Source organism: Zootoca vivipara, chromosome 12, assembly GCF_965207765.1.
Source record: "Zootoca vivipara chromosome 12, rZooViv2.hap1.1, whole genome shotgun sequence".
Lineage (NCBI taxonomy): Eukaryota > Metazoa > Chordata > Lepidosauria > Squamata > Lacertidae > Zootoca > Zootoca vivipara.
This window is the reverse complement of record NC_142595.1, coordinates 4,723,631-4,737,464: the sequence shown is the minus strand read 5'-3', so window position 1 is coordinate 4,737,464 and position 13,834 is coordinate 4,723,631. Positions and strand designations below refer to the sequence as shown.

The 13,834-nt window shown below is 43.3% G+C and overlaps 1 protein-coding gene across 9 annotated transcripts in view; it reads right to left on the bottom strand.

Annotated features, from left to right (window-relative positions):
• The window catches only part of GRB10 (growth factor receptor bound protein 10), an 89,029-nt gene that overhangs the window by 12,615 nt on the left and 62,580 nt on the right, over window positions 1-13,834 (bottom strand). For all 9 annotated transcript variants that reach the window (XM_035137092.3, XM_088655953.1, XM_035137096.3 and 6 more), the window contains 7 exons: window positions 11,048-11,204; window positions 7,808-7,923; window positions 5,653-5,727; window positions 4,736-4,873; window positions 3,539-3,649; window positions 2,595-2,693; window positions 842-919 (listed from right to left, as the gene is read on the bottom strand). In XM_035137092.3, coding sequence (XP_034992983.1) covers window positions 842-919; window positions 2,595-2,693; window positions 3,539-3,649; window positions 4,736-4,873; window positions 5,653-5,727; window positions 7,808-7,923; window positions 11,048-11,204 — 774 coding nt within the window. The remainder of the gene's footprint in view (window positions 1-841; window positions 920-2,594; window positions 2,694-3,538; window positions 3,650-4,735; window positions 4,874-5,652; window positions 5,728-7,807; window positions 7,924-11,047; window positions 11,205-13,834) is intronic.

Genomic DNA, 13,834 nt, shown 5'->3' with positions numbered 1-13,834 from the left:
GCGACCCGGAACGGATCGTGTTCGTAACCCGAGGTACTACTGTACTTCCAGGACTAAGATTGACTAGAAACTGTTGCCTAGCGACAGCAGAGTCCATTGTCTTAACACTCCCCAGAAACTATAAGAACTTGCATGAAAGTGGCCTCCCAATTTCTCTCACAGGCCCATATAGGTTCAGCACAAACAGTTGGGCCTGGTGAGCATTTAAGGTCCCCAACCCATCTGATTGGATTTCATTCTGATCCTGATCTGATTTTAGGATGTATTTTAATTGATTGTCTGATTTTATGTTAATGTGTTATAAATTTGATGTTAGCCGCTTTGAGCCCGGTTTTGGCCGGGGATGGTGGGGTATAAATAAAAATTATTATTATTATTATTATTATTATTATTATTATTATTATTATTATTATGCTTTTACCTGCTATTGAGAGAGAGAGAGAGAGAGAGAGAGAGAGAGAGAGAGAGAGAGAGAGAGAGAGAGAGAGAGCGCTTATTACCAGCCTTTTTCAACCTTGAGTTCTCAGACGTTGTTCGGACTGCAACTCCCATCGTCTGCAGCCAACAGAGGTAGCAGCCAAGGATAATGGGAGTGGTGATCCAACCAACAACTGGGAATCCAAGCCCTGCACTTGAGGAGCAACCTGAATTAGGCTATCAGCTGCTATGCTTCAGACAGCGGTACTGATGAAACCATGGTGCCAGGCACACCCCACGGCTTGCTTAGCCCTTTCCAGGCAATTTTATTCCTCTTGATCCAGCATTTGGCAACTCCCAAGTCACTACTTGCAGACAAGAAGCTCTGAGTTGACTATAACAGAACTTAAAATGAGAAACTTACTATAGGAGTGGTGAAATGCGGAAGTGCAGCTTTCCTCTGTTGCGGAATTCTGTAGTTCTGGTACAGCAACATCCCATACTGAGATTGTAGTGCAGGGGGGAGAAATATACAGGTATTTATTTTCTGTATGTTTGTTTATTCAATTCTGCAATTAAGCACCCTTCACCAACAGGTCCCAGGGCAGGTGGCATAAAAAAAAACACCATATATCACAATGGGAAATAATTGAACCACTAAAACACATGGAACATGACCAAAAAAAGTCACTTACAAGTAAGGTAAACAGTCACCTGTTTCTGAAAGCTGTGATTAAAAGGTGCAGTGTTTTAAGTCTCCTGGATACAGTATACCCAGAGCTGGCGCCACCTCTAAAAGCCAGTGAGTTTCAAATTCGGGGGGGAAGGGGGCACCACAGAAAATGCCCTCTTGCACCTCTTGTTGAAATAGCTCTGTAGTAATGATGACTGCAAGGTGATCAGTTCCGGGTTGTCAAAATGGGTCTGAGGGGTAAAACTTCCTCTTGGGTTGACTAGGTTGGCCCTTGCCAAGGCTGCAGGCCCAGGGTGTGTGTGCAAAAAGCATGCCTCTGCACTCTGGCTCAGAGCGGCCAGGATCCTGCCTACCTGTGTGCTCCCCCCAGGCCACTCCTCCAGGTGAGGCACACAGGCTCCTCCAGGTGCCTCAGAGGAGGAATCTGGAAGGGTACAAGGGACTGTCCGGCGGGGGGACGGGAATACATCTCCTTGCCAAGGGTGCAAGGGAGCCTTGGTACGCCTCTGGGTCTGTGACTGGAAGTCAGTCACCACAGAGAGAGCCAAGAACAGAAGGTCACCAATATTTGTTTATTATGCCATCAAAATGCATATTGGAATCAACGTAGCAGCAGAGAGTGTAGCTTATTGGGCTACCCCTTCAAGTGGTAAACTTGCTTGTTAATTAATAATTTGGGAACCACCAAGTTCTTAGCAGCAACACCATCTGAGCAGACAGATTCCCATTCAAGTCTCTTGGGGGTCCGCATGGGGCAGAGCTGACCTGGCCAATCTCCTTCAGGCTGAGGGCCACAGTGACCCAGGGCCAACTCTACGAGGCCCGCATCTCAAATTGGGCATGTCCAAACGTTAAAAGTGGGCATGATGAACTGCAGTTGTCTTTCAACAGACTTTCCCATCAGCTATTCTACACTATTCTACAACATTTTCTTTTCATTCCTTATTAAATTGTTTGTGTGTGTGTGTGTATAATATGAACAAATCTTGTGGCGTTGGGGCTCCCCAAAAACTGTATGGCATTATAGTATCACAGCGGGGACCCCGTTACAACAGTAAGAGTTTTGTTTAACTATTTTTTTAAAAAAAATTAAAGAATGAAACATTTTGGAGAGTCCTGTGAGTGACAAAATCCTATTGCTGGCTACAGGCTGCAGGTTATCGACCCTTGGGGGGGGGGGGTGGAAGGAAGAACAAGACTCATCATGCCCATCTGAATGATTCCAAGTTCATGCTTTTATAATGGCTGTTGATTTGAGAGAAATGGGACTTCCAGGCAGGGACCACAAACACGCAACAAGCACCATTTGCAGACCATTTGGGGGCCACTGTGATTGCACCAGATGCCTGTTTAGAACTCTTATGGCAGCCATTAGTTCTCTCAAACATCCACCTCCGTGGGTGTGGGGGCCCAGCCACAAGTCTTGCAATGGCCTTCACCTGAAGGCCACCATGAATCTAAACTGGCCCCAAGACTAAGGTACCTTGAGGAGTCTAAAGGCGGTCATCCAGCACGTCCTGCTCTGCTCGTCATCCGCACACAGAAACCTCAATTCTTTTGTTTCACTTTTCATTCGGTTGGGCTACCAAAAAAAAGACAAAACAGAACTTATTCTCACAGCAAAGGCAACCAACAAAGATCCGTCCGTACAAGGCAAGTAAGGGCTATTTCCCCCTTTTCGCAGATATAGGAGCAGAGGCCAAGAGTGCTGGCTTGCTGACATTACTTAATAGGTTTAGGGTTCAGGTGTGATTTGAGATTTGCTTGTGGTTAGGCTCTTTCCTCACTAACCATGTCCTGTATCCATGGAACTACCTTTTCTTAGTTGTTCCTGAGACACCATAGTAAGTAAATCCTTGGCTTAGCTAAGAATGGCATGGGAGCAAGACGGGCAGGGGGGGACAACACTGAGCAGCTCCCAGCTCCTGCACATTTGTATGGTCCCAGTAAGCCATTGTTTAGCTTTCTGTGTCATGACAACCAGGGCAATATAAGAGACAGCGCTGGGAAGCTAAGCCTGGGGAGCTCGTTCCTCTAATGTATCTCAATCTATTTTAAGAGCAGCAGCTGTCATGGCACAAACATACAGCTAGTGGGGCTGACACAAGCCACTCAGATAAAAAAAGGGATCTGGGTTTAAACACGATAAACCTGATCTTAGATCATCTTTCCTAGTAGGTCCTGACGAAGAGAAAATCTGCAAGATAACTGAAACGGTAACGTGATATGGAATCATAGAATTGTAGAGTTGGAAGGGAGTCCGTGGTCCAACCCCTTGCAATGCAGGAATGTCAGCAAAAGCATCCGTGGCAGAGGGCCACCCAACCTCTGCTGGAAAACCTCCAAGGAAGGAGAGTCCACAGCCACGTAAGAGTTTTAACATTTCTAATTACAAACAAAACTATCTACTATAACCGAAGGGATTACCTTTATACAAAATCCATAATCTGTCGGAGCATTGTGGAGCTTCCTGCCTGCTACCAGTGAGAAAACGTTGCTATCTTCGAGGTCTGCTAACAACTGCAGGTGCCTCGGTTCCTGTGGGAAGGGTTGCAAAGGTTAAAGATACAGCATTAAGGCACTTCAACTGGCCCATTCCCTGAAAGTAAAAGTACAGCCATACATGGGCAGTGAAGACACTCTAAAGGGTTATTGATACGAAAGTCATCATGTCATTGTGCAAGACCATGAACCATTCCACATCCAACATGAGATACAATGATTAAAACATCCATTTCTTTTGGCTGCAGTGAACAGGTCTAAATACCTGTGGCATTTCACTGACAATCCATACACTAAAGCACAGTATTGGGTGCTTCATAAACTGTAGTCAGTCTGCCTCTTTTTACTTTGCATTGCACATACATCTTAGAACAGGCATCTCCAAACTTCGGCCCTCCAGATTTTTTGGACAACAATTCCCATCTTCCCTGACCACTGGTCCTCTTAGCTAGGGATCATGGGAGTTGTAGGCCAAAACATCTGGAGGGCCGCAGTTTGGGGGTGCCTGTCTTAGAATATATGATGAAATTCTGCTACACCATAGACCTCAAAGTTCAGAGATTCAAGCCAGTGATACTGCAAAGCAGGACGTGCTCTGTCATGGAATGCACACCTCCGCTTTTAGGAAAAGCTCTGAAGACCCTTTTGTCTTGGAAGTTCTTCTCTAGCATTAGCTTTTTCGTTTCGTTATATTTTTTAACTGACAAATTATATACCATGAGAAGCTGCAGTTTTGTTATTCTATTTGACAAATATAACAATGCGGTCATTTTAAACCAACTGGTTTGCTTCCCCAAACTACTGTATATTTTAAATTGTTGTCAGATGCCTTAGGGGCCTGTTTAGTGCCAGAAAGGCCGGTTGAAGATATTTTAGAAACTCTTTATCACTTTAAAATAACAGTTATGAGCAATGGATAAGATATATATTTTTAACTTAACACTTTGACTTTAACTTGAATTGAGATCATCAATAAGTGTACCACTTAATAGGTTTGTTCTAATGGGGCTTGTGCAAAAGAGCTTTCCTGTGGATTGTGCTCAAACACCCAAAAAATTCTTTAGAAGTGGTGCCTTCAAAGCATAAAGGCTACCTTTGTTAAACTAACCTAAGTGAAATTACCTTTGAAGACCCTTTTGTAGAGCAATAAAGTCCAGATCTCCTCAGGCAAGCATACTGCTTCTTCCAAGACTTCCTCCCCTGTTCTTTCACATGCAAAAATCCTTGGATTTCAGGACAGCTATTTGAGTTTAAAAAATTCTGTTGGAGATTAAATGAAAACGCATGAGACACTAATTGGAAATTCAAGACTTGTTGGAAAAGGACCACCTTAAATTGATAGCCCAGTACTTCAATGGAGATATTTGGTATTTCAGTATAATTCACTGGCAGGCTAATTATACACTGATATAGGAGATAATTAACATGATATATGGAAAAGTAGAATTTAATGAAAACAATTGAGGATTATGCAAAATAACTGAAAGATATAAGACATTAATTTAATGATTTGAGAGACTTTTGTGGGGGTAGGAGTTTGCAGTATATAACAACATGCCTAAATAGTACAGGCTTATACACGTTAATAAGAGTGCTATTTAAATAATTTTAAATAAGCATAAAACATCATTAGATGTAGATATAGGTGCTGTGGAGGCTATGTGGAGGTTCCCATCTTGCCTCTCACAGTGCACCATGCTGCCTGGAGTGGGCTGACTCTGGCTCCCAGCCTGAGCCTCAAGAGATCTTGCAACCCTAGTTGCCACCCTCCAAAAGAATCAACAGCTTTATCATATCCTGTTTCTGTTACACTCCCCCCCCCCCCAAAAAAAATGGAAGTAAAAATGGTAACCTCTGAATAGGCCTAGAATATTTTAAACATAAATGCTGAGATTTATTTAAACGATAATGCAATATCAATTCAACTAGCCTTGAAGTATGCATCTGCAGACCCAAACTCATCAGTGATATTCAGTTTCTTAACATGGATATTCAGTTTCTTAACATGGAAAACTACTCTCAACTCTACTCCAGCCTACCTGTAAAAGCTGTGACTGTGGAATACAGCCGTTTGACTGCTGACACCAAGCAACCATTTGTTCCGGGAAAAAGTTCTGGGGAGTGTGAGGAAGAGAGAGAGAAAAGAGACATGGTAACATTACGGCACCAGGATGCTTCAAACCTCTTTTGTACACAGAATGAACTTCCTCTGAAACAGGGTAGACACCTCCCATTGCCCCCGTCCACTGGTCATTCTGGAGAGGGCTGATAACAGAGTTCTCCAAAATCTGGAGACCTAGCTGAATGAACTATGTTAATATAGTGATAGAAGTATGGAAAAATATAAAAAAGACAAAGATTAGTATAAACCAAACTTCCCCAATTGTTCAGCTCTAGAAGTCTTAATCTCTGGAAGCTACAATTAAAAGACAACTTAAGAGAATGTGTAGGGTGCCTCCCTTGCTCATAACTAGCTAGCCCTTACATATCTGGGATTAGGGCTTCCTGGTCAGAAAACACAACTTTTGCAAAGGTATAAATCCATTTTAAGAAGGTAAGCATCAGTGCTCAATGCTTTCAAGTCCAATGTGCTGCATCTCCTTTTCTGGCACAGCAGCTCACGGGACTGCGTCAAAGCTGGAGCATGTGCAGAGGAGGATGACCAAGAGATGATCAAGGATGTGGAAACCAAGCCTTATGAGGAATGGTCGAGGGTGCTGTGTATGTTTCACTTGGAGAAGAAAAGACTGAGAGATGATATAATAGCCATCCTCAAATATCTGAACAGCTGTCAAATGAAAGATGGAGCAAGCTTGTTTTCTGCTGCTCCAGAGGGTAGGACCCCTACCAATGGATTCAAGTTAAAAGGAAGGAGATTGTGACTAAACATTAGGAAGACCTTTCTGATGGTAAGAGCTGTTCAGCTGTGGAATGGACTACCTCAGAAGGTGGTGGACTCTCCTTCAAGGAAGGTTTTCAACAGAGGCTGGGTGGCCATCTGTCAGAGGCCATCTCTAGTTGTGTTTCCAACACCGCAGAAGATTACACTGGAGGGCTCTTGGAGACCCTTCTAATTTGAGGAGTCTATGAGTGAGTGTGGTTTAACCCACAGCGGGTGGCGCTGTAGGTTAAACCACAGAGCCTAGGGCTTGCCGAGCAGAAGGTCGGCGGTTCGAATCCCCGCGACGGGGTGAGCTCCCGTTGCTCGGTCCCAGCTCCTGCCAACCCAGCAGTTCGAAAGCTTGTCAAAGTGCAAGTAGATAAATAGGTACCGCTCCGGTGGGAAGGTAAACGGCGTTTCCGTGTGCTGCTCTGGTACACCAGAAGTGGCTTAATCATGTTGGCCACATAACTCGGAAGCTGTACGCCGGCTCTCTCGGCCAGTAAAGCAAAATGAGCGCCACAACCCCAGAGTCGTCCGTGACTGGACCTAATGGTCAGGGGTCCCTTTACCTTTACGAGTCTAAAAGTCCCAGAACCAGTATGCAAACAATGTTTGACTCCTGTGCTTTTGCCATACAAGGACATTTGTGCAAGGCTTGTAATGATCCCATAAATACTCGCACATCTTAAGCGATTCAAAGGTTTAATTTAACTAGGCTTAACATTTGTGGAAGAATGGGCTGAGAAACAGTCCATTTGCCTCAAATGGCACTATTTCACAAATAATGAGGAACAAACTTTATGATATTCAGAGCAACCATCATTTACTGCCATTGTCAGTAAAACCATGCAGCTTGTTTTGACCTTATGAAATTGCCTTATTAGAGCATATAATTCGATATTGTCTGCTTTGATTGGCAGTAGCTCTCTAGGGTCTTTCCCAGCCCTCCTGAGATCCTGCTAAATGGAGATGCCAAGGATCAAACCAAGAGCCTCTTGCATTCAAAGTAGGTACTTAACAAATGAGCAATGCCCCCTCCAGAAGAGATGGATACAAGACTATCTTCTGCAGGTTTCTTCATGAAAAATAAGGGCGTGGGAATCCACAGGGAGTTAGCATTCTTTATTACTACTATTTTTTTCTGCTGGGAGTTATTCTACATATATGTTGTAAGAATCTTTCATATTATTGCTATGATACCTTCTGGTGTTTTAAAAACCGATCCTATTTATACAGTGTAGAAGGCACATGGAGAAGACATTTTTTCCACCAAGACCACAGACATTATGAAAAAACAACAGGATACTCACCACAGGATTCTTAAAAAATTCATATTTTGCATAGTTCTTCCTGAACAAAAATTTACTTTCACTTCCCATTGTAGACTCAACTTGAACTACAAGTTCATGATCTTCTAAGCACCTCTCTAAGAACAGAAAATAAAATATAATATTTCAAATTAGTCAACAGTGGAAGCAGGTTTGTGTTCCTGTGTGTGCGCGCACACACGCAAACCCAGCACATATAAATAAAGGCCAGAACATGGACTGTGTGCCCAAGAATGCAACAAACTCTTGGCAATGTGCATCCCTAACCCTGCAAATTGGCATCTGTTGTGATCAAAGTTCATTGAGGATCGTGAAAAGGAGTTCCCTTCTGAAGCCTGAATTCCACTGTCCACCATCTCATGGACAACTTGAGCAGAGGAGATAACTTGAACACCTTGTGATGGTGTTGTGTTGCAAACAGGGGATGGGAATGAAGCTTCAAAATTGTTGGTGGGGGCCCTACTAAAAAATACAGCTAAATAATTGCCATTAGAACTTCCCAGGGCCCTAGTACTTTTGATTCTAAAGGAATCGATGTCCCAGTTTAAATGCAATGCCAAAATAAAGCAAGGCTTAGTGTGAACGAAAAAAATGTGCAGATTCCCAGAGGGGGGATCGTAACAGCTGCACCTTGCTCAATAAAATTTGTAAAGTATTCCCATTTGGAATTCTCCATACTTTTCTGGTTGCCTCATCTAAAAAAACGGTGTTGTGAATCTGGAAAAGGTTCAGAAAGGGGCAACCAAAACCACCAAGGGGTCAGAGTAATACCCCATGAGGAATGGTTACAGCATTTTGGGCTCTTTGATTTAGAAAAAAGGCAAGTAAGGAGGGACATGATCAGAAGCGTATAAAATTGCCCATGTTGTGGGAAAAGTGGAGAGAGAGAGAGTGATCTCATTTACATGTTGTGCAAGTCCTGGATCTGCAACAAAATGGATTTCCACTAAATTCAGAATGCAGCTGAAGCAAAATACTAACTGATAAGCATAATCTTCCTTTCCCATCATTGTGAATTACCAAGTTATTTGTGTATGTAAACAGAAGCTTTTGATTTCCTCATCAGCCTGCTGCCTAATTCATTCAGCGATGTCACACAGCAGAGTTTGACAGCACAATTAGTCACCATGGAAGCTATTGTGATGTCACAGACACTGAATTGTGGCATCACTGAAGGAATCTGGCAGGAGGAGGATATTGGACACAAAGGACAAAAGCCTCTGTTTGCACAGCACCTTGGTAATTTCGGATGGGAAAGGCCCTATAAAACAAGGACCTAGAATTTTAAAGTGAGAATCGGTTAAAAGAAGAACATTGTTCAAAATGTTGTCTTGTTTTCTTCCATATGTCTTTGGCAAGTCTACAAGTCTCTTTCAAAAATGCACTACTTTGCAAGAATCATAGTTAACTTTTTAAAGTCAAATCACACTAACATTTAAGACTTTACAAATATGATAAACACCCCCCATAAAATGTCTCTAATCAAAGAGACTCTTTTTAAAAATTTGTTTTTAGATTGCTGACACTCATAAATCCCACCAACACCATGCCTTCTTTTACTGCCTCGGAACAACATCTATCAAAATGAAATTCACTGTTAATGCCTTACTACATGGGCACATTACTCAGGAACCTTACAGGACAGCACTAACAAATCTGAAAGGAAGGACACAGGAAGAGAGACACAGAGAGGCAGCATCCAGTTTCCAGGTATATACGATTAAGCCAGTTCCACATAGTTCTCCCGCACCAACCGTAACCATGGCTTCTTAATTCCAGCAAGAGTTGCTCCCTGGAAGGGAGAGTGTCAAGGCTTATGCAAGAACTTCCCATGCTTCAGCATGGTGTGCTGCTCCATGAAACAAAGTCCAAGTAAGCATCTCTCTCTCCCTGTGTAGGGCTTTCTTGAAGTAAACGGACATGACAGTGTGCTCGAGACCCAAGCCTGGTAATCGGCTGAGCTGTCTAGGACAGGGGTCAGCAAATTTTTTTCAGCAGGGAGCCAGTTCACTGTCCCTCAGACCTTGTGGGGGAACTGACTACAGTCATACCTCGGTATAAGTATGCTTCGGTTTGAGTACTTTCAGTTTAAGTACTCCGCGGACCTGTCTGGAACGGATTAATCCACTTTCCAGTACTTTCAATGTGAAAGCTCGCTTCAGGTTAAGTACGCTTCAGGTTAAGTACGGACTTCCAGAACCAATTACACTCATACTTCGGGTTAAGTACGCTTCAGGTTGAGTACGTCTGGAACGGATTAATCCACTTTCCATTACTTTCAATGGGAAAGTTCGCTTCAGGTTAAGTACGCTTCAGGTTAAGTACAGACTTCCGGAACCAATTGTGTACTTAAACCGAGGTACCACTGTGTATTTTGGGGAAGAAATGATGCAAGAGCACCACGAGCCCTGGTGGCTGCTTACCTGTGTCTTGCTGGGGCTGGCGGCAGGGGAGGGATGATGAGGGGAGCACAAAAGGGCTCCAGAAAGAGGCTGCTTAAAATGGAGGCCGCTCGAGCGCTGCTGCTGCTGCTGGAACCAACAAAGCCCAGCCCCCTTCCTCCTCTAGGCAGGGCGGAGAGAAGCCAAGAGGAGGGAGGGAGGCACCGCCGCCACCCTCACCACCGTGTGAGGGAGAGGGAAAGAACATGCGTGCTGGCAATCCACGCAGCGATTCCCGGACCGTCCGCGGGCTGGATCCAGAAGGCAATTGGGCCTGATCCGGCCCGCGGACCTTAGTTTGCCTACCCATGGTCTAGGACATCAAATTCTCTGCTGGGAGTCCAGCTATATTTGCATAAACTGTTTATTTGCCAAAGTCACACACAAAACCATCAGTGTGCAGTATTACAAAGAATGCCCAGATACATTTTGTGCATGTCTCCCTCCACGAGAGTCACATACACAGTCAGTGAATATTGTCACCTAATGTCACCCAGTTCACACTCTATATTTAGGGGGCATTCATAAAAATTATCTGGGATCCTCAAAATTTACACATGAATGCCAATATCCACCAGGTATTTGTTACCCTCTATTACAGATAAATTAAAATCAACATAAACCCAAGCTCAAATATATTGCATCTTGATTGTTGCACCAAGTGTTCACCTATAACAGACAGAAATCCATTCATAATATTTAAAGCAGATCACCTGGAAAAAGTGGGTCAATTTATTGCTATGTGCTGGATATTACACTTTAAGTTAACTTCCTTCCCTACCTAATCCTAGGAGAGGGTGATGTTCCACTAGGGTCCAGCTGTTATCATCCACACAATGACTTTTGTAAACAAGCAACTGACAGAGGTCCCGGGCTGTCATATCTGCTAGGATCTCAACCACTTTGCATGTTCCGTCTTCTGTAAAGACTTTTATATCCTGCAATACAAAATATATATATAAGCCTTTTTTCTCAATTTGACGTGTTTCTAAACAACAGATTTTTTTTCAACACAAAAGCACTGCCTGCAACTTCATTGGCAATGTGCAATAACCAACTTTTAAAAATAGGGTTGCCAACTTTTCAACTAACTTCTGTAGCTGTTTGAGTGTGCAGTTGTAGCTGTTATAGGTCAAGTCTACATCGGAAATTTTCAGCAAGGGATACTCTACAGTGGAACCTAAGTTTGCGACCACCTCCGTTTATGATGAACTCAGAGAGCGACCGCCGCGGACCCGGAAATATTTACATCCGGGTTCCGCGTGCGCGGATGTGCAGAAGCGATCTGTGCAGCATGCGCAGAAGCGCTCTATTGGTGCTTCGTGCACGCGCAAAAGCGTGCCTTCGGTGAGCGACGAACTCAGGGAGCGACCGGTTTCCCGGAATGGATCGTCGTTGTAAACTGAGGTACCACTGTATTTCGTTGTGTTGCAGCAAAGCTTTCTGCAGAACAAACTGCTGTTAACAGCAGAATAACAAGACAGAAGTTTTTCCAGGCTAATAGGGAATCCAACAACAACAACAACAACAACAACAACAACAATTTCAGTTTAATTCTGCTAGAGGCTAGTTAAAAGTGTGACTTAATGGCACAGTGGATGACGGGAGCCAAAAACCTCTGCTAAGAAAACCTCAGAAAAACAAATTTATCTTGAATAAACATTGATTGCAGGAAGTTTTCTCAAGAACACGCTTCAAGTGGAAGGGAAGGGGGAGTGAGTTTAAGAATTAATCATGAATTTATCTCAGAATTCATATTTAAAGGACCTCTCGACACATATGACACAGATGCAGGAGCCAATTGCTTTTAACAATTACTCAAAAAGTTTTCCAAGTTACATCAGCTGCACGAGGCACCCTCTATTCAGCATTAAGGGTGAGAATGTTCAGCCAATCAGAGCACCAGATTGGCTGAACATTCAGTACTCCAGCACACAAAAAGGACCCGATAACACTGCTCCGTTGGCAGGGTGAGAATGTGCTATTTTATTATTTTGAAGAGAGACTTAAAATGGCATTTAGTACAATGGTTTCATGTCACCAGTTTTAATTTATAAAGTTGTGAATACTCACATACTTAAGAAATTCATCTATGCTTAGGTGCCCACTTTAACGGATTACTAAAAATGGCAAGCCTGATATCATGTCCAGGCTTGGTGATGGAATTGTAAGGCCATTATGCAAATCTATGCCATGACAACACTTGCACCTCACCTCAAAAAGGACATTTGAGAGAAGGAAACCATTCAGAAAAGGGCAATCAGGAGGATCAGAAAAAGCCACCTGCACTCAGAAGCTTATGCCAACTGCTGCTCGTAACCAATGCACCTTCTGGGGAGCAAGGTGATCAAGATAAGGGCCAGTGGAGTGCCAGTATGCAGCAGGTCCAGAAGAAGATATCCTCACTTTTTAGGTGCCCAATTTCCAATGGTTGCTCGTCCTTCAACTGCTGCAGTTAGCTCACATGAACTGTAGTAGCACTTAAAAATGACAGTAACAGCCAATGCCAACCAATGAGTTTCATAGCTGAGTTGAACCCAGATCTCAACACTCTGCCCACTTCACCATACTGGCTCAACATGCGATTTGTGTTCACATGAACATAATAGGTAGTTAAGTAAAGATAGTTAAGTAAACTAGGTTTGGACTTAGAAGAGCTAAAGAAGTAAGACTTGATGAATAAAACCAAAGTAAGGGAGAAGGGGAAGTCGAGTTCGGCGGAACAAGGGTCAAAGATTAATGGTTACGTTGTTAGATACCCCCAAGAAATGGAAGGGGGATATCGGCTTATGTATATGTTTATGTATGTTTTAACTTTATATTGGTAATTGTTTTTTTTCCTTTTTTCTTTTTCTTTTTCCCTTTTCCTGAAGAAACTTAATAAAAATCAATTCACATGAACATAATAGGCATGCAAACTTCACCTTCTACTTGAAGTACAGTGGAACCTCGGTTTTCGAACATAATCCATTCCGGAAGTCCGTTCAACTTCTGAAATGTTCGCAAACCGAGGACCAAAGGCTGTCTGTCAGCAAGTTCCACTGAGGAAAATGGAGAAACGCGCCTCGGAAGCTGTTTGACTTCCAAGGTGGGTTAAAAAAAAACCGGAAGCATTCACTTCTGGGTTTTCTGTGTTCGGCTTCCAAGACGTTCGGCAGCCAAGACATTCGAAAACCGAGGTTTCGATGTATTCCAGAACATTTACAGCTGCCAGTAACACCACCAGCAGGAAATGTGCAGTAGCTTGGGCAACGGCAGAGCAGTGGTTTGCTGCCATCTACAGTGGTACCTCTACTTACGAATTTAATGCGTTCCGAACGCACATTCGTAAGTCAGAAAAATTTGTAAGTCGAATCCCATCGGAATGCATTGGGAGAAAATAAATTGTAAGTCGAAGCAACCCTATCTAAAAATTCACAAGTAGGAAAAAATCCTATCTAAACCGCATCCAAGATGGCGGACGGAGCTCCATTCGTAAGTAGAAACATTCGTAAGTAGAGTTATTCATAGTAGAGGTACCACTGTATATCCTTTCCTTGCTACTGCCCCCCCCCCCAAGAGGAGAGAA